General features: G+C 45.7%; 1 protein-coding gene across 1 annotated transcript in view; it reads left to right on the forward strand.

Moving 5' to 3' along the window:
- The window catches only part of CD63 (CD63 molecule), a 355549-nt gene extending 335102 nt beyond the window's left edge, over positions 1–20447 (forward strand). The window contains exons 5-6 of the mRNA XM_044083718.1: positions 16031–16126; positions 20436–20447. Coding sequence (XP_043939653.1) covers positions 16031–16126; positions 20436–20447 — 108 coding nt within the window. The remainder of the gene's footprint in view (positions 1–16030; positions 16127–20435) is intronic.
- The last annotated feature ends 1054 nt before the right edge of the window (positions 20448–21501 follow it).

The raw sequence follows: 21501 nt of genomic DNA on the forward strand, positions 1-21501 counted from the left end.
CTTTGCAGTGTGGATTTGATTCATTAGAGGCCTCTTGTCAGTGCTCAGCAGGCATGCTTGGCTTAAGGAGCAATCTTTGCCTGATCATGTTAAGGCTAAACTGTTGGATGCTCCCTTAAATCAGGACCATGTGTTTGGCAACAAAGCTGAGGATGTTTGTAAAAAGATGGAAGATGAACCTGAATCTATGGAAATTGTTAAAGATTTCTTACAAGTTCAGTCTCCTAGATTTAGTAGGCACTGGCCCTCTAAGAATTGGTCCTTTCCGGCCCCTTCCAGGTTTTTTCAAGCCAAACCCAGACAGCAGAAACCAGAGGTTTCAGTCTCAGGGGAGACACAAGACTAAGCAGTGGGGGGTTTCCGCACCCAAATCTGGGAGTAGTAAGACTCCCCCAATGGAAAACTGTCTCAAGACTTTGTTAATCAGGCTGACTGAGGGCTACACCTGCAAGCTGATAACCCAAATGTAATGACTGCAGCAGTGAATACACTTAAAATGGTAAGTGTACACAGCTGTACTTTCCTTCTGCCTCTCCACCAGAGGATTTTTCGTTTGGGAAAACCCCTCGTGCTTTAAGGGAGCATTTCCAATGGGAATGTCAGGACTATCTTCAGTCAAGTAAGAGATTCAGGGAATTATTGGATCTACCACAGCACAGATTTTTGGCCCATTCCTCTTGTCTTGGATGTTGTGGATGATTTTATGGAATCCAGTTGGACTCCGGACACGCTTCCTCCTGCTCCCAGAAAACATGACTGGTATTGGAGTCCCTGACTCTCTCAAATTTATTTTCAAAAATCGTATTGCTGACCCAAAGGTCCTCTCTCAAGGACTTAAAGGAAGTTCAGATATGAAATCCACCCCCTCAGATGGGGATTCTTGAGCTTTAGACAGATGGGGGTAAAAAGTATACACATCTGCTACTCTTCCTATGAGAGCATTGAATTCAGTTCCACGTGCTGAAATATCAGCAGGATACCATGGAACTCCTCAAACAAAAAAATATTCCTTACCTGCTTGTGCAGAAAATTAAAGAATTAAGAGTTAAGGCATATTCTGCAAGTCAAGTAACTAAGCACACCTTGCAATGTGGTTTTGACACCCTAGAAGCGTCTTGCAGGGCAGCAGTCGCTGGTTCTGTCCTTAGAAGGCATGCTTGGCTTAAGTAACAGACCTTGCCAGACCATGTCAAATCCAAATTATTGGACACACCCTTGAACAAAGGCAACTTATTTGGCACAAAACAGAAGACTTCTTAAAGATGGAAGAAAAAGCTAAATCTTTGCAGACAGACTTCTTACAGGTCCAGCCTCAGAGGTTCAGTAGGCATTGCTCCTCCAAACACTGGTCCTTTCCTGCCCCCTCCAGGCAAGCTCAGCTCAGACCCAGGGAAAGCAGACCCCCCCCCCCCCCAACAGTAGCCCCAGGGATTGTAAAGATCTAAGCAATGGAGTTCCTCCTCTTCAAAAATGGGGAGTGTAAAGCCATCCCCTAATGGTAAGAACTCACATTGACTTTACACTTCCACCCCTTACTTCTGCCCACCTGCTTGTGCCCATAGGAAGAAAACTCGTTCCACACAAGCAACTGGGCCACTATTACCAACGACCAATGGGTCCTCAACAGTGTCCCAAGGATACAAATCCACCCCCCCCCCCCCATTAGGGTTCTCAGATCTTCCCAGAAGCCAGTGGGCAGAGGCCAAAAAACAAGCCCTTTCCCTGCTCTTCATGAGGGCAGTACAGCATGTTCCTGCAGAACAGGCCAAGGTTTCTACTCCAGACACCCCCTGGTACCTAGAAAAGAGGGCACATGGCACCCCATCCTCTATCCATTCTTAACACCTTTCTGGTGATACCAAAATTCAAAATGCTCCCTCTCCAGCAGCTTCTACCAGTGCTTTCCAAGAATGCTTGGTTAGCCACCATAGACCTAAGAGGCCTACCTACACATCCCAATCAGGGAATCGTACAGGAAGTATCTACGTTTCAAGGCAAGATCTGTACACTTTTAGTTCTCTGTGGTTCCCTTTGGCTTATCCACTGCTCCCAGTTTTTTCACAAAATGCCTGGCTCCCGCCATTGCTTTTTGCAGACAAAGAAATATTCAGATTTACCCATACTTAAACGACTGCCTTTTTCAGACAGTCAGGAAAAGCAGTTACAGCACCTTACTTTTATAAAGGACTTTCTGACCTCCCTGTGATATACTGTCAATGAAAAGAAATCAAAACTAGTCCTCCACACACAAAATTGTATTCCTGGGAGCAAGCTTGGACACAGCATCCCAGATGGCATTCCTTACTCCAGAAAAGCAAGCCTATGTGACAGGCTACTTCTCTCAACTAGCCACCAGAACCCAGTTATCCGCAAGTAAAGTCCTGCAAGCTCTAGGGTTCATGGCCTCCTGCATCCTACTCATTCCATATGCCAGACTGCATATGAGGAAACTGCAATGGTACCTAAAAAGCCTTTGGTGTCCACACTCTCTCAAGACCTGGAAACTCTCATACCAATGATAGCTTGTCTAAGGAAACATTTTCTTTGGTGGGCAGCAGCTTGTAACCACAGCAAGGGACTTCCTGTCTCGCAACCCCACACCGTACTGACCCTCACCACAGATGCATCAGATTGTGCCTGGGGTGCACACTTGGACAGCAGGTGCATTCAGGGCCACTGAAGCCCAAATCAAATACATCTGCACATCAACCAAAAAGCACACCCTGATAACCTTCAGACCCCTGCTCTCCCCAGGGCTTCTACTGATCAAAACAGACCACAGTGATGTGGTATATCAGCAAGCAGGGAGGGACTCACTCTTATCCTCTGCAGCTTCGCCATGACCCTTTGGCACATTGCCTCAGCCATGCAGCTACACCTGCTAGCACATTTCCTGCTAGGCTGTCTAAACACTCTGGCAGACAACGTAAGCAGAAACCTGCTAGACCCACATGAGTGGCAGCTAGACCACAGAACCTTCACCCTTGTAACCCACAAATGGGGCACCCCGAAGGTCGACCTCTTTGACTCCCACTCCAATCAGCTCAGACAATTCTGCACCAGGGAACCTCACAGCAAGGCCTGGAAAGTGTATGCTCTGTCCTTCCAGAGGATAAACCTCGGTCTATGCATTTCCCCCACTACCACTCGTGTTGAGGGGTACTGCTCAATAAGGGAGGAGAAAAAGGGCAATCCTGATTGCATCAGACTGGCCACGCCAGAACTGGTACCCACTGTGCAGCCTGTCCCCTTGCCACCGTGGCACCTACCTCAGATCCCAACACTCCTGACCCAGAGGAATGGAGGATTCATGCATTCCTAATTGCAGACAGTCAACCTAGCAGCCTGGCTTATTCCTTGACCAATCCTCAAGCTGCCAGCCTAAGCAAATGTCCTAGATGTTATAAGTGAGGCCAGATAAATCCTATGCTGACGAGCGGAAAAGGTTTTGCACCTGGATCCAGGCTAAGGGAGCTGCAACGGCACAGCACTCACTACTTCTCATCCCGGATTACCTGGCAGACCTACTACACAGGAGTCTGTCCTTCTCTAAGATTAAAATTCATGCCTCTGCCATCTCTGCTCATTACAGCACAGAGCCACCTCTCTTCTCACACTCTATGAAACAGTTCCTAAGAGGGGCTAACAACTTAAAGCCACCCAGAAGAGCTTCTACCACAGCTTGAGACATTACCTTTGTGTTTGAAATCTCAGCCTACCCCTCAGAGTTAAAATTTCTCTTGTGGAAGACCGCCTTGCCATCACTTCAGCTAGAAAGAGTATCAGAGCTACAAGCATTCTTGGCTGTAGAGCCCTTCATTTTCCATGCTGACAGTCTCACTCAGGACTTAACCCCTCCTTCATGCCTAAAATGTTGTCCAGTGTGGCTCTCAACCAATCCATACATTTGCCCACCTTTTTCCCTAACCCACAAAACAAGGGGGAAAGGATTCTGCACACTCTAGATGTGCACAGACTGCTCAGATTTTATCTGGACAGGACTACATCCTTTTGAAAAACTGATCAATTGCTAGTCAGCTTTGCAGCAGGGGCAGAGGGCAAGGCCATATCCAAGCAATCAATCTCCAAATGGATAGCACACTGCATCTATTTCTGCTACAAACATCACGAGAAACCACCCCCAAAGGGGGTCAGGACATATTCCACCAGGGCAGTCTCCACCTCTGCAGCTTTTCTCAGAGGGCTTGCCACCAGGGACATCCTGGAGGCTGCAGCATGGGACATCTGTTAATATCCAAGCATTACCACCTGCCTATCTTTTCCAAATCCAGGACAGGCTTTGCCACCCACAGTCTTGCAGGGCATCCTAGCCAGTACAGTCTTCTTGACTTCCACCCTTTTCTTCAACTTTGGGAATAGACCCAAATGTGATGACTGTAACAGTGAAACACTAACATAGTGCAGTTGTGTACAGTTACCATAAATGTAGATGTTGTAGTGTATTCACTGTTGCAGTCCTGGTTTTCCTCCCTCTGCCCCCCTTGTCTGTCTCTTCCTCTCTCCTTACAGGGAATTTTTGGTATTTACTTTCTGCTGGTGGTTCCACCATAACCTAGCTCCCTATTTGGGGGACTGTTGACAGGGCAAGAAAAACTGATGTAATGGCGTCTGCTTCCTGATTTTTGTACCACTGACTAGCTGACATCAGTCCTGGAGCGACAGCAACCAACGCAGAAATACTAAAGCCTCTAGTATTCGGGCCAACTGAAGGCTATCCCTGGCAGGATACCCCAAATGTGATGACTGCAACAGTGAATACACTCTAACATATACATTTATGGTAAGTGTACACAACTGTACTTTTCCTTTGCTTTCTTTATAATAACTTAGATTTATCAGAGTGGTGTGCACTGTTAGTTTATATATAGATATTAATATAAGCTTTTTTTCCTGTGTTTTTGATCACTTCAGTGTGTGGTTTGCATTTATAGAAAAATAGTTGTAACTTTTTGCGCCATAATGTCTAAAGAAGCCAAGCAAATCCGGGTTTAAGAAATGTCAGAAGTGCTCCCAGAAAATCTCCTTGACCGATGGTCATAGTATCTGTGTGTACTGTCTTGGAGTCATCCATCATCCATTTGCAAGAAACATGCACCTTCTGCCATTCGTTTAGCTCTAGAATTTTACTAGAAAGGAAAAGCACTTATTGTAAGAGAGCTTCTGCAATCTCCTTTCTTTGAAAGTTTAGAAAGTCAGAGCACCTCCAGTAAGCCTGTCTCCATCCAAAACTGACAAACTGACCAAGAGATCATAATCTTCTGGCCATTTGGAACTGCCAGAGAAGACAGCAAAAACAACCCAGTAGGATCAGAGACCTTCTTGATCAGACAAACCAAACTCCTTGGCTCTACAGATTTTGGAGCAGAGAGCCTCCGGTTCGGAGCCCTTTTCCGGAATTTTTACCAGTCTCCCCTACTTTGAGGTCTCCCATTTTATACAGATCTCGCTCGCCTACCTTGTCCTCCAGGAGTCAGACGATGTGGAATAGGGTGGTGTGCAGACTACTGAAGTTGCCAGCGCTGGCAAAACTTCTCTTCTCTTAACCCTAGTCTGTTCTGGAGCCAGTAAAGGTCTTTGTCCACGTCCGTTTCTCCTCTGAGCCAAGCTGAAACATCAGAGCCAGAATGTTTAGTACCCATTGTGGTAGAATCTTCGATGCAGAGACTAGCTCAGACCTCTTCGGTGCCATCCTAGATGTCAGAGCCGAAGCTCTCCGGTCGGGTCCAGAGGGGACACTCGACCAGAGACTTGCCTCTTGGGGCTTCGTCACGGGTGACCTTGGCTCCTACATCAGATTTGGAGTGGGCCACTTTGGCACCGGGTATTCCCTCTGCTTCTTCGGAACCGGAGATGTCCTCTGAGCCAGGGGTAATGGCTTTTGAGCTGATGAGTGTGCTGCCCCCCCCCCCAATAGCTCTACACAAGGGTACTGTCATCCTTCCCCGTAAAGCACCAGCTTCCGTCTCTGCACCAACCCAACCACAGGACAGTAGAGATTCCGGTTTTCAGGGTGCCCCATTGGGCGAATAAGTCTCCTGAGACCTCTCCAGAATACCCTTCTGAGGAGGCTCCCTAGAAGAGACTGCAAAAGGAAGCACCTGGACTCACCAGACGAGTTGGTCACCTCGGACCCTGACCTTTGAGTTAGGAGGGTCCCCATGGTTGCCCTCTGAAGAAATCTCCTTTGTGGATATCCTAGAAATCTTTATAAACTGAGGCAACCGGAAGCCCGTCAACCCTTCTGATGGGAGTTGTGTACCTGAAGGCCTTTAGATCTCAACCTTCAGCCACCTGGATGTCTTGTCTTTCAACGAACTCCTTGAATTAGTCGAAAGGTGTGAGTCACTGGATGCAATGGAACCAGTCCCTCTGAGGCCAAATTTATTACAGCCCCAACAGACAGAAGAATCTTACAAAAGGAGTCCCTGTAGATGTAAGTGTTGGCAGCAGCCAGTAAGAAGGAACTTTACGAAATGGACTGATATGGGAAGTATATTTTTTGTCATCGACTTTTGCCCTTAGATCGCTGAACTAAAACGCACTTCACTACTCTTCAGAGATCTGGAAGAGTTGGGAGATGCTCTTTAAGGAACATTAGCTGCAGGGGTTTCAGGTAAGTTATCCTCTCAGCTGTTCACCTCAAATTCTGTAGTGCACTCCATGAGATTGACTTTTTACGCAGCAGATGGAGCGAGCAGGGCAGCGGGTTCAGGGGTTTCCCTAAGGAAACACTCCTAGATATGCTTGTGTAATCAAGTCTACCTTTGTCTACGCCCCTTTTGATGGTTCACTCTTCTGACCAAAAGTCAGATACACTCACCAGATGTGAGCAGGAAGGGAAAACTCTCTGCCATTGGAGTACGTTTTTCCGTACCTTCCAGACCCTATCCTAAGGGTTAGAAGGGTGGTAAAATGTGGTTCAAAAAATCCCAGGGCGTTTTCCAAGACGCGCAGTGAATCCTTCCCCAGGGGCAGAGGGGAAGTAGTAATGGTAGACATTGTCAACGTGGCAGAGGGGTCCCCATAATCAGGGTGACCGTTACTCCTTTCACGGCCGACCCTTCCAGTGCCCCTGAAAGGAGGCCTGCCTGCCATCCTGGAGGCAGTCTAGGGACGTTTATCTTTGTACCCACTTGTCTTGTGATCTCTTGACAGGCTTCCGGGTACAAAGTGCGATATCTAGAGGTTACTCCATCTCTTTTTGCCTTCCCGTTCCACACGTCAGAAAATTCCCAGACGTTCCACCCAGTCAAAGGGAACAGGCAGCTATAGAGATTCAAAAGTTGCTGGAAAAAAGTCATCCAGAGTCCCCGCAGACCGAATAGGATTCGGAACTTGATTCTTTAGTACCGAAAAAAATGGGACTGGAGACGTATCTTGGATCTCTGCAAACTAAACTAATTTGTAAAGCAGTCAAAGTTTGGAATGTTGACACTGCAGTCTATTTTTCCCTTTTTAGGGAAAGGCAATTGGATGTGCTTAAATCTCCCAGGATGCGTACTACCATATCAAAATGGACAGGCCATCAAGGAGTCCTTTGTGCTTTCGGCTGGAAGCCAGTTATTACCATTTCAGAGCTCTGCCCTTTGGTCTCACTACAGCCCCCAGAGTGTTCAAATGCATGACAGTAGTCTTAGCTCAATTGAGATGAATGGGATTCCAGGTGATGTCCTTCATGGATGCATCTGCAGTCATAACAACTGGGTTGTCCTGCCGTCAGGCAGCCCTTCAGTCGGCCGGATTCCAAAGTCCGGGTCCGGCTTCGGCTGATGTCGCACCTCACCCGACGTCATCTCTGTTGGTCTTCGGGTATAAAAGCATCAGCCGACGCCATTTTCCTCAGTCTTTCTTGCCGCGTGGCGCCCGAAGCAGAAGCTGTTCGCAAGTGCCGGTCGGTCGGATCCAGAGATTACTTCTACCGAATACTACTTCGAAGACTTCTAAAGCTAAGTACCCCGTTGGGGACTCTTTCTTGCCTCAGCCGATGTCAGAAAAAGTTAATAATTGTTTAACCTGTGGGAAACAAATACCTCATAAAGATTTCCACTCTTACTGTCTGCCTTGTTTAGGCCCAGCCCACGACGTAGCAGCCTGTTCGCCCTGTGCTTCTTTCAACCGATGAACGCTTAGGCGTCGGTCGGAGTTTGCTGAACAGTGTTTCGGTTCTGGTTTTGCGTACATTATGCCGTGGGATCCCCCGGCTACCCAATCTGCCGAAAAACGCAAAGATAAAGACCGACACCGCGGTCCGCGGTTTCGCCGAAACCATGGTTAAGCAAACGCGAGTGTCTCGGTTTCGGCCGAAACCGAGAAAACTGATCAAAGTACAGCTGAACCTATCTCTACAACTGAGGCCCCTGCTACCACTCTTGAATCGGCCTCAGAAATTTTATCCACTACGGTGGTTGCCACTGACTTATCAGACACCATTCCCTTGGATGTCTCTACCCCAGCACGTGGTGCTGCTAGGCCTCCAGCAGCCATGTCCATTAAGGCCTTCGCCAGGGCTAAAGCAGCCAAGACTACTAAGACAGTGCCTGTTAAACCTCCCACAACCAGGCCCTCTTCTAGTTCTCAAATGCTTACTTTGGCAGAAGATTTAATTTCATTAATTAGAGGATCTCAATCTCACCCAGACAGGGCCTCTCAGCCCCAGAAAGAGACCTAGGGCAGAGCCCCTGAGCCAGTGTCCTCTGATGATTCTGCTGACTAATCAGACATAACTGACCAGCCAGAGGCTCCTTTCTCCAATTTTGAAGATTCTGATGCTGAAGAATCCATTCCAGCTGCTACCCCACCAGAAGAATTCTCCTTTGGGGAAACCTTACATGCCATGCGAGAGCAGTTCCAATGGCAGCAACAGGATTTTTCAGACTCCAGAAAAAGACTTAGGACCTTCCTGCACCTCCCACAGCACAGGCCCTTAGCTATACCTCCTGTTCTCTCTGTGGTGGATGATGCTTTCAATGATGTCTGCTCCGCTCCAGATTCTTTACCCCCAGCCCCTGCCAAACCAGACAGATTTTACAGGGTGCCAGATACTCATCACCACCTCTACAAGGCCCCACTTGCAGACCCCGAAACTATATCTCAGGGTCCCAAGGCAGTAGCCGCGACCATAGCTAAAAACCCTATTCCTTCTGAAAGGGAAGCAAGGTCATTAGACAGATGGGGTAAAAAGGTCTACACTTCAGCTACTCTCTCAGCTAGAGCTTTAAACTGTCAGTTTCACATGATACAATACCAAGAGTTTATGCTTGATCAGTTAACTAAAAAACTAACCACTGATGAATCTCTTGATAAGAAATATGTATTAGAAATGGTAAATAACATACAACAGGTTAGCAACCATTCTTTAAAATGTGGCTATGATGCACTGGAGGCTTCATTTAGATCAGCCATGACTGGCACAGTGATAAGAAGGCATGCATGGCTAAAGGAGCAAGCTTTACCGGATCATGTTAAAGCTAAGTTGCTAGATGCTCCTATGGATAAGACAAGTTTGTTTGGTACACCTGCCCAGCAGGTTATGAAGAAAATGGAAGAAAAGGCAAAATCTGTTCAAACGGTTAAAGATTTCTTGCAGGTTCAACCCCCAAGGTTTAGCAGGAACTGGCCTGCCAAAAATTGGTCCTTTCCTGACTCCACAAAATTTCAAAGGGGCAGGAATAGACGTTCCAGAGGAAGAAACCAATCCAGAGGAGGTGCCTACAGAGGACGACAGTGGCAAGGTAACAGAGGCACAGACACAACCACTGCCACTACATCTGCACAACCACAGTGACTTAATCCTAAATCCGCCTACCAGGGAACAAATAGCAGCTCCTCTAGGCGGAAAGTTAACCTTATTTTCAAAGAACTGGCACTACATAACAAAAGACAAGTGGATTTTACAAACCATAGATCAAGGTTACTGGTTTCACTTCCACACTTTACCAGTCAAAAGAGGAATGCCAAATCTACCTCCAAATCAAAAAACAGAGGCACTACAACAGATAATGGAGTTAGCAAACATGAGAGCTGTGGTAAGAGTGCCAACAGCAGAGCAAGGAAAGGGGTTCTACTCCAGACTATTCCTAGTTCCAAGAAAGGAAAAAAGTTGGAGACCAATTCTCGACCTGTCCACCTTAAATACATACATCATTGTCCCAAAATTCAAAATGCTGACCCTACAGCAACTTCTTCCCATGCTGGGCAAGGAGTCTTGGCTGGTAACTCTAGATCTCAAGGAGGCATACCTGCACGTCCCCATTCGACCAATCTGCAGAAGATACCTCAGATTTCTTGCAGGATCAGAGCACTATCAATTCTCAGCATTGCCCTTTGGGTTATCTACTGCCTCCAGAGTATTCACAAAATGCCTGGCATCAGTAATCGCCCATTGCAGACTACAGGGAATTCAAATTTACCCATACCTGGACGACTGCCTGCTACAAGGGGACAACAAAAGCAAGCTGACAACAGATTTACAAAGGGTCATTTACTTGCTACAAGCACTGGGATACACAGTCAATTTACAAAAGTCAAGGCTGATACCATCCCAAACGAGGACATTCTTGGGCGCGGAATTGGACACAGTAAAACAAATGGCATTCCTGACTACAGAAAAACAAAAAGAACTTCCTCTTTACTTCTTGGCACTAACAAAACTGAACAAGTTAACAGCAAGAAAAGTACTGCAGGCCTTGGGCTTCATGGCATCATGCATAATCTTGGTCCCATTTGCCAGACTACATATGAGAAAACTACAGTGGTACCTAAAGAATTTATGGTCCCAACACAGACACAGCCTAGAAACAGAAATCCCACTAATTCCATGCTTAAAGCAGGAGTTCCTATGGTGGGCTCAGGCATGTCAGTCAAACCCAGGCCTACCCTTTCGCAGATGTCAAGCAAGCCAGACCATCACAACAGACGCTTCAGACCTAGGATGGGGGCCCACATGCTGGACAAATGCGTGCAAGGATTGTGGACACAGGATCAACTTCACCTGCACATCAACCTAAAAGAAATGCTGGCAGTAAAACTGGCAATCCAAAAGTTCAAACCATTTCTCCAAGAGGGCCAGTTGATGATAAGGACAGACAACACCACAGTCATGTGGTACATCAACAAACAGGGAGGCACTCATTCATACCCCTATGCAGAATGACTTTGGAGCTGTGGACCCTGGCACTCAGCTACAACATCCAGTTACAGGCAATATTTGTACCGGAAAGAAAATACTCTAGCAGACATATTAAGCAGAACCACATCGGATGCCCACGAATGGAAGCTGCACCCGGACATCTTCAAGACCATCTCAAAGAAATGGGGAATGCCTCAGATCTATTCGCATCACCTCTCAATCACCAGCTCAAAAAGTTCTGCACAAGGACATTCCACCCACTTGCATGGAAAGTGGATTCGCTCTCCTTCAGCTGGAAAGGCCTAACAGCATATGCATTCCCACCTCTTCCCTTGATACACAAAGTACTACTGAAAATCAAGGAAGAACGTCCAAGGATAATCCTGATAGCTCCAAACTGGCCAAGACAACAGTGGTACCCACTGCTGAGGAGCATGTCTCGGAACAATATGTGGCCAATACCCCCGATGCCTTTGATGTTAACTCAGAACAACTACAGCATCATACATCCAAACCTAAAAACATTGCAACTGACTGCATGGAACATCACATAGCAGCAGCTAATCCAGAACTTTCCCAAAGAGTTAAAGACATTATTCTTGAAGCACGCAGACCTTCAACAAGAAGGAACTATGCTGGAAAATGGAAAAGGTTTGTCATTTGGAGTACGGAAAGAGGAAAAGATGTGTCAAACATAGATATGCCTAACATTCTGGAGTATCTGGCCAAACTTCTTCATTCAGGCCTGTCCTACTCCTCCATCAAGATACATGCATCAGCTATTTCAGCAGAATACAGCTTTGATCCACCTGTTTTTCGCACCCTTTGCTCAGGCAGTTCCTCAGAGGAATCAAGAATGTAAAACCTCCAAGGAAACCACCATTACCAGCTTGGGACTTAAATTTTGTGCTAGAAAAGTTGACACTATCACCCTTTGAACCAGCAGCAACAGCAGACCTACAACACCTGTCATGGAAAACTGCTTTCCTACTGGCAATTACTTCAGCAAGGAGGGTTTCAGAACTACAGGCCTTAATGGCAGTGCAACCCTTCCTAATCTTCCACCAAGATAGTGTCCATGAGGACTAATCCCACATTTATGCCTAAGGTGGTATCCAGAGTGTCTTTAAACCAGGCAATCCACCTACCTACCTTCTTTCCCAACCCACAAAACAGAGGGGAAAGAATACTGCATACCTTGGATGTACATAGACAGCTACGCTACTACTTGGACAGAACAAAAAATAGCAGAAAGACTGACCAACTTTTTGTAGCCTATGCAACAGGAAGGGAAGGAAAAGCTATTTCCAAACAGACAATCTCCAAATGGATAGGAAATTGCATACGATTCTGTTACTCCTTCCATGGAAAACCAATTCCACAGAACATAAGACCTCATTCTACAAGGGCAACAGCCACTACCACAGCCTTCTTACGAGGAGTGGCAACCAAAGACATTATTGAGGCGGCTACTTGGACCTCCGTGCATACATTTGCCAAGCATTATAATTTGCCTCTATATTCCAGATCCAGAGCAGGGTTTGCCACTGCTGTACTGCAAGGGATCCTAAACACACCATAATCTACTTTTATCCTCCTCCCCTAGTTGGCTATGGTATTCTACCCAGTTGTTATGACTGCAGATGCATCCATGAAGGACATAGTACAGTTTTGTACCTACCATAAATGTAGATGTCCGAACTGGATAGCATCTGCAGTCAGGATTACCCTCCCTCCTTCCCCTCTGTGGTACTCCTAGGGTGTTTACCCTCCTAATAGCTAGCTGGTGGGGGGGGGGGGGGAGTCTTTTATGGTGTATTTGTTTGTATATATGTACATACATGCTTATTTTTGTGTTTACCTCTATCTTTTTGGAAACATTGGCATCTATCCAAATTTTAGCCTTCAAGAGGGCTACTGGCATCTGGGGCAAGAAACACTGAGGAAAATGGCGTCGGCTGATGCTTTTATACCCGAAGACCAACAGAGATGACGTCGGGTGAGGTGCGACATCAGCCGAAGCCTGACCCGGACTTTGGAATCCGGCCGACTGAAGGGCTGCCTGACGACAGGACAACCCAGTTGTTATGACTGCAGATGCTATCCAGTTCGGACATCTACATTTATGGTAGGTACAAAACTGTACTTTTCTGTTCCTAGATGACTGGCTCCTGACTGCCACCATCAAGCATCTACTACAACAGGCAAGAGAAGCCACATTACAACTTTATTCACACTTGGGGATATCAATTAAAAAAAATCTGCCTTGTTGCCATGTTAGCATATTACTTTTATAGGAGCAGATCTCGACACCGTTGCCATAATGGTAAAGCTACCAGAGGAGAGAGTATCTACTCAGATTTCCAACCTTATGCCAAGGACCAAAGTGAAAACTGTCAGCAATGATGACCATAGTTCCCCTAGCCCAGATGCACATGAGAATTCTGCAGAGGCTCCTTTTTTCTTAGTGGTCATTTCAAGAACTCCCCATGTCTCTCCATATCAGAATCAGTCATTCAAGAACGATTTTCGATGGTGGCTGCTTCCAGTCAAGTGACATTAGGTTGCCCCTTTTCCCCTACAGCAACCTGTAGTGACAGTGACCATGGATGCCTCCCAGATAAGGGGAGGCATTATCTGGGAAGGACGGTCTAAGGCACATGGCAGGAGCACGAGACCCATTTGCACATCAAGTGTCCTAGAGATGATAGCAGTGCTCTTTGCGTTGCAAGCACTTCAGGACTCTCTTCCATTAGCGACAGTTGCAATTCAGACATTTGGTAGTCTGGTACATAAGCAAGGAGGAACCAAATCCTGGTATGGCAATGGGCTACATGTTCCCAGTGCTTTCTAGTAGCAGTGCACATTCCAGGGAAATCCAACGTGATAGCAGACAGACTTAGCAGGGCAATACTTATGCCTCACGAGTGGTCCCTTAAACAAGATAATTTTTCCAGAAATGGGGCCAGCCTTGCTGAGACCTTCACAACATCCATGAATGCCAAATGTAGCAGCTACTTTGACCTAGTCCCCTTTCCAGGGGAGTCACCAAGGGACACTTGTACACAACTGGCCCCCTGGACATCTTTATTTCCTCCCTTTACTTTTCTGTATGACTTTGGGTATTACAGGAAAGTCATTGGGAAGTAGGCTATTCTCATTGTCCCATACTGGCCTCGTCAGATTTGGTTTCCCTTCCTCTGGCTTCATCTTCAGGAGGATCAATGGGTTCTTGACCCAGCTCCAGACCTTCTGACATGTGTCCGGAACACCCCCCCCCCCCCTCCAAACCCTCAAATTGACAGCATGGCTGCTCCAGTTCCATGTTTAGTCAGGCTTCATAATTTCACACCGGCAGTGAAACAAATGTTAGTATCTTCACACAAGGCTTCAACCAGGTGGTTATGTTCCAGTAAATGGAAGGGTTCTCCTACTGGGCTGCATCAAGAGACCTTGAGTCCTTCTCTGCCCCAGTCAGCTTTATTCTTGAATTCCTGGCAGAGCTCTGCAGCGGAACATTGAAAGTCCAATTAGCTGCAATTTCTAATTTTCATGTGGGTGACTGGACTCCTAACTTGATGTCCCACAGATTGTACAAAGCTGTTTTAAAAAGTACTTGCTTACTAAGACCTCCCATTAAAGAGCCCCTATCACCATGGGATTTGAATTTTGTCCTAGCCTATCTGACCTCTTTTTGAGCCCTCATCAACATGTGATCCACAAATTTCTGTCGTGGAAAACAATTTTATTAGTGGCCATTACTTCTGCAAGGAGAGGCTCAACTGCAAGCCCCATCAATCAAACCTCCTTACGTGATCTTCCATAAGTATATAGTGCATCTTCAAACTAACCCATCTTTATTACCTAGTGTGTTCTCGGACTAATCTAAACCTATTGAGCTGCCAGTGTTTTTCCCCAATCATGGCAACAAGGCAGAATACAAGCTACACCAGTTAGATGTGCACAGACAACTCCGCTTCTATTTACACAGAACCAAGGATTTTAGTAAATCTGACCAATTGTTTTTCCTTTTCAGAAGCAAAAAAAAGTTTGCCTGTTTCTAAGGTCACACACTCAAACTGGCTTTCAAGTTGCATCACCTTATGTACAGTACTAAGAGAGCTAATTTTCAAGGTCAGGGGACATTCTACAAGAGCCATAGCAACATCATCTGCCTATCTACCTAGGTTATCAATGGACAGTATTTACGCAGTTGCCACATGGGCCAGGCCCTATACCTTTATCGCTCATTACAAAGTGGGTTTGGCCTCCAGGGCCAGGTCCTCCTTTGGTTCCACTATACTGAAAAGTGTACTGTCATGAGCCACCCAGGAAGTATGGTGCTAGGGAAGCTGTTCCAACCAGTAAAAATGAAGGTGAGCTAGGACAACATAACAAAAGTTATGTACTCACCATAATATTCCATGTTTGTTGTCCATCTCCCCTTCAGTCTTGCAACTCTCCCGCCTACCCCCAGCCCAAGGCTTTTGGAGGTCTTGGAGTTTTTTATCCTCTGGGAAGGAGATTGACTCTTCTATATTTGTACTCTGCAGTATGATTCATGGAAATACATTATAGTAGTTAGCAGCAAACAAGATCTGGGGGGTTACACCACTGCAGTTATGGGATAGGTGTTCAGCCACGAGCAAGTAAGACTTCGAGCTTTAGTATTCGGCTGAGTCAGAGCTGAGGATTGGCTCTGAACACCGCCAGTAAGAATGAAGGTGAGATGGACAACAAACATGGACTGTCATGGTGAGTACATTAACTTTTTTTATTGAAATAGACAAACATTGTTCTTTTTTTAGTACAGGTTCTATATTGTATGTTTTGTAGAAAACATTTTGCATGTGTTAAAATTACTATGTCTTTCTGTCCCAGGTGACAATGTATTTGGAGAAAGGATTTGAAGAAGCAATGAAGAACTACACCACAGTTGCTGAAAGCAGAGATGCAGTTGATGAAATGCAGAAGATGGTTTGTTTCTCATGGTTATTTGTGGAAATGATTTAGTGCATTTACAGCTTCAGCAAGGATGACTCAGATTCTTGTACACATGCTAGTCAGTACTACAAACTGAAGGGCTGGCTGTTGGAAACGTTTATGATTTTATATTGTGGCCAAAGAAAATGTCATTGAAAGCTAACCATTCTGTTCTCCATTACTACTGTTTAAACCTTTGTACTCCCTCCTTGCCCCTTGTAACCTAGTCACATACTCTTGAGTATATACATACTGTTTCAGCCTGCTGTCTCGGTCCTTGCTATAAGTACATAAGAATCAGCGGAAAATGTTAACTGCTATTTCAGACTGTTTTATGTAATTTATTTTAATAGAATTGCACTTAATTGGGTGTTCTACAACTTTTGCACATCTCCTCTCCATCTCCCCACAAGGCCCATCTTTTCTAAATCCCTTTGCTTGTACATAATTGACTCTTATTGCAATTGTTGTACCTAAAACTGTATCTTTTACCCTGGATTCCTTCTGATGTAGCACCTATAGCTACTGTGGACCAGGGGTTAGCCACATCCTATGTGGCTGTTGAGGTTTCCTAAGTGGCTGAGGGAAAGCCACTCTTGTCAGCCCTGGGAGAAGGAGCAGGGAAGTTTTTCCTTGTGTTAATGTTGTACCCATTCATTGGGAAGATGTTGCTGCCATTAGTAACATGGTTGCGCCATTTTTCCTATAAAATGAAAAACAATCGTGTATATACTCCTTTCTTTGAATAGGAGTAGTTTATCCTGTCTGGCTTAGGATTTCATTCAAGCTGTTGAGCCTTCTTGTAAAGTAGTTTCTGGTAAATGAGAGGGGGTTCCTTTTACTGAAGATTCTAAATCTGAAAAGGAATATGCTGGGATGGATGTTTTTTTTCCTCTGATTTCTGTTTCAGACTCTGAGGAGAGCCTAGTTTCTGATTCTCCCACCTAGGGTTTCTCTCTGAGACTTGCTAGAATGTGCCACTGTTTTCAGTGGGAGAAGCTTCTCATTCGCTTAGAAAATACTGCTGAGTTGTTGCAGAAGATTTTTCCAGAAACTATACCTATTCCTTTTCTGCCTGCTTTAGAATGTTGCTGCCTGCAGTTTTCTTGATGACCAGCTTACCCCTAAAAAGGCAGGATATATAAGGTTTCTAAGTTTTCATACTCTTCCCAAACCTGACCCATTGTTATAGTTTTAGTTGATCTCACTGCTGCTAAATTTCAATCCTCATCCTTTCTGATAAGGATGGGGAAAATTGATAGGTATGGGTAAAGTGTAATATTCTGCAATTGCTTGCCTGTATTCGAAAAGTGAGGTGAATTTCGCAGAGTCTATCCCTTGCTGAGTCCTACACTGGTAGTCCTGCTCAGTCGGCGATATAAAGATAGCGGCCATTTTCGTTTTCTGACTCAGGGCCAGCACAAAGCGCATGACCGGCGCTATCCAGTCTTTTTGCCGATGTCGTGCAAGAGCTTGCAAGTGCTGCTCGAATTTTTCTTGCCTCAGCCGATGTCAGAAAAGTTAACAATTGTTTAACCTGTGGAAACAATACCTCAAAGATTTCCACATGGTTTCTGCCTTGTTTAGCCCGAAACGTTTAGCAGCCTGTTCGTCCCTTTAAATCATATTTGTGTATCCTTGTTTAGGGCTTGCAGAACAGTTTTTCGGTCTGATTTTGGTACATTATGCCGCGGATCCTCGACACAATCTACCAGGTTAGTAAGCCGCATTTCCACGTTCGGTGAAACCACGGTAAGCAAAAGGTCTCGTTTGCAAGCCGAGAAAACTGATCAAAGTACAGCTGAACCTATTCTTACAACTGGGCCCCTGGCACTCTTGAATCGACCTCAGAAATTTTGACCCACGGTGGTTGACTTATCAGACACCATCTTGGATGTCTCTACCCCAGGCTGAGGGTTCTAGGCCTCCAGCAGCCATGTCCATTAAGGTGGTTAGGCTAAAGCAGCCAAGACTACTAAATCAGTGCCTGTTAAACCCCCAGTCCAGGCCCTCGTCAGTTCTCAAATGCTTTATGTGCAGAAGATTTAATTTCTTTAATTAGAGGATCTCAATCTCACCCAGATTAGGGCCTCTCAGCCCCAGAGAAGAGACCTAGGGCAGAGCAACCTGAGTGCCTCTGATGATCTGCTGATGAATCAGACATAACTGACAGCCAGAGGCTCCGTTTCAATTTTGAAGATTCTGATGCTGAAGAATCCATTCCAGCTGCTTCCCCACCAGAAGAATTCTCCTTTGGGGAAACCTTGCAGCCCATGGGGGAACAGTTCCAATGGCAGCAACAGGATTTTCAGACTCCAGAAAAGACTTAGGACCTTTCTGCACCTCCCACAGCACAGGCCCTTGGCTATACCTCCTGTTCTCTCTGTGGTGGATGATGCTTTCAATGATGTTTGCTCCGCTCCAGATTCTTTACCCCAGCCCCTGCCAAACCAGACAGATTTTACAGGGTGCCAGATACTCATCACCACCTTTACAAGGCCCCACTTGCAGACCCAGAAACTATATCCCAGGGTCCCAAGGCAGTAGCCGCACCATAGCTAAAACCCTACCCTTCTGAAAGGGAAGCAAGGTCATTAGACAGATGGGGTAAAAGGTCTACACTTCAGCTACTCTCTCAGCTAGAGCTTTAAACTGTCAGTTTCACATGATACAATACCAAGAGTTTATGCTTGATCAGTTAACTCAAAACTAACCACTGATGAATCTCTTGATAAGATATGTATTAGGAGGTAAATAATTCAACAGGTTAGTCCCTTCCTTACATTCCTAGGATGCACTGGAGGCTTCCTTTGATTCCAAGGCTTCCCAGTGAGGAAGGTTTGCATGGTAAAGGTACACCCTTTCTGGGAAATCTGTTGCCAAGAATGCTCCTATGGAGAAGATTTGATTTTTGGTAGACTGTTCAGCCTCAAATAAGGAAGACAAGGGGAACCTGAAACTGTTAAAGATTTTTGCAGGTTCATTCCAAGGGTTTAGCTGAAACTTGCCTGCCAAAATTGGCCCTTTTCCCTGATTCATGAATTTCTATGGCAATACTCCTCCGAGGATTTTTCTTTTCAGAGATTTTCCAAGGGAGCTTTAGTGGGAAGGTCAGGAGGCTCTGATCAGCCAAGCCACTTTTTTTTTACCCCACATAGGCCTAAATCCCTACCAGGGGGGAAATGGCTCCTCTGGCGGAGTTAACCTTATTTTCAGCAACTGGCTCCTGTTAACCAGGAAAAGGGTATTACAGCTGATCAAGGTTAAGTTTACTTCCACACTTCCGGGTCAGACCAGGAATGCCAAATCAGGCCAAATGAATAAAGGCTCTGTTGAAATCGGTTCCAAAAGAGTGTCAGGGTTTGCCATAGAGGGGAAAGGGAAAGGTTTCTATTCCAGACTATTCCTAGTTCCTTGAAAGGAAAAAGTTGGACAATTTCACTTACCAAAACATCCCCTTTTCCCCAAAAATTTCAAAATGTGCCCCTAGCAGTTCTTCCCATGCTGGGAAAGGGAGTCTTGGCGGGTTAACGTGGGTAACAATGTGGCATACTGTGGTTTTAAAATTGCTGAAGATACCTCAGATTTCTTGCAGGATCAGAGCACTGGCAATTCCAGCATTCCCTTTTGGCTTTACGCAAGGATTTTAAAGATGCCTTGACAATCATGTCCATTGGTTCTCCGGGGAGTCAAATTTACCATACCTGAAAGGCTGAAAGTCTATGCAGACTGTTAAAGATTTTTGCAGGTTCAGCCTCGAAGTTTAGTAGAAATTGGCCTACCAAGGGTGGGCGTATCCTTCTTATGATTCCCAGTCTAGGGGTAGGTCTAGGCGTGGTAGGGGCAGAGCTCAGGGCTCTTTCAGGCCTAGAACAGGGAGTTCACCTGCACAGTCTTGGTGAGGGCAGGGGTCAGTCCTTTCAGAACAGACCCAATGACCTACCTTTTCAGCTGCCAGAGCCTTCTCGTCTGGCAGCACCTTGGGAGGAAGGTTGGCACTTTTCAAGGAAAATTGAGTTTAATTACCCAAGACAGATGGGTATTGGATATCATACACCACGGTTACAGGTTTTATTTCCATACCTTGCCTCCTTTCAAAGGCATGCCAGGCGTTCCTCCTCAGCAAAGAATAGAGGCTCACAAACAAATTTCTGTTACTTCAAATAGGGGCCATACAGCCGTCCCTATGCCAGAAGTGGGCCTAGGATTTTATTCTCGCCTGTTCCTAGTACCAACGAAAGGGAACACGTGGAGACCAATTTTGGATTTATCTACCCTCAACACTTGTCTGGACATGCCCAAGTTCAAATGTTGACGTTACAACAGCTTTTACCTCTGCTGGGCAAAGATCTATTGGATGGTAACTTTGGATCTCAAGGAGGCTTACCTTCATGTTCCTATCAGACTGAGTTGCAGGAAGTATCTGCGCTTCGGGCTGGGACTTCTCATTATCAGTTCTCTGCATTGCCCTTTGGCTTATCTACTGCTTCCAGAGTGTTCACGAAAGTTCTGGCTCCGTGATAGCTTTCCTCAGGCTAAAAGGAATACAGATCTATCCTTATTTGGACGATTGCCTGATTCTGGCTCAAGGAAGGGAGCTTCTTCATCATTTGGAATATGTGATAGCAGTGCTAAGATGCCTGGGGTATTCTGTGAACGAAATAAAGTCCAGTCTAGTACCCTCTCAGGACATGTGCTTTCTGGGTGTAAGACTGAATACAGCATCCCAGATGGCCTTTTTGACCCCGGACAAACAAAAGAATCTTTCCCTTTACTTTCATCAATTGTCTCATCAGTCCAGGCTGACTGCAAGGACAGTCCTTCAAGCCTTGGGGTTCATGGCATCTTGTATTCTGGTGCTTCCCAATGCCAAACTGCATATGAGGAAGTTACAATGGTATCTCAAAAATGTATGGACACAGCACTGCCAGGATCTGGACACGGTCATTCAAATAATACCTTGCATTCAAAAGGAATTTTTGTGGTGGGCTCAGGAATGTCACCTAAACAAGGGACTCTCTGTGACCCGCCAGAGGCGAGTCAGATTCTAACGACAGATGCCTCAGACAAAGCTTGGGGAGCTCATCTGAATGGAAAATGGATACAAGACAAGTGGCCTGCCAGACTACAACATCTACATATCAACTTGAAGGAGATGTTAGCAGTCCAGTTTGCATTAATAGCTTTCAAGGATTTACTTCTTCCAGGGCAGGTGTTGATTCTAACAGACAACACAACTGTCATGTGGTACATCATCAAGCAAGGAGAGACACATTCTTATCCTCTATGCAGGCAAGCAATGATTTTGTGGGAGACTGCTCTCAGTTTACAGCTAAATCTTCAGGCAAGGTTTCTGCGGGAGCACAGAA

This window comes from Protopterus annectens, chromosome 9.part0 (assembly GCF_019279795.1).
Source record: "Protopterus annectens isolate FY-2018-M chromosome 9.part0, PAN1.0, whole genome shotgun sequence".
In the NCBI taxonomy this organism is placed as follows: Eukaryota; Metazoa; Chordata; order Ceratodontiformes; family Protopteridae; genus Protopterus; species Protopterus annectens.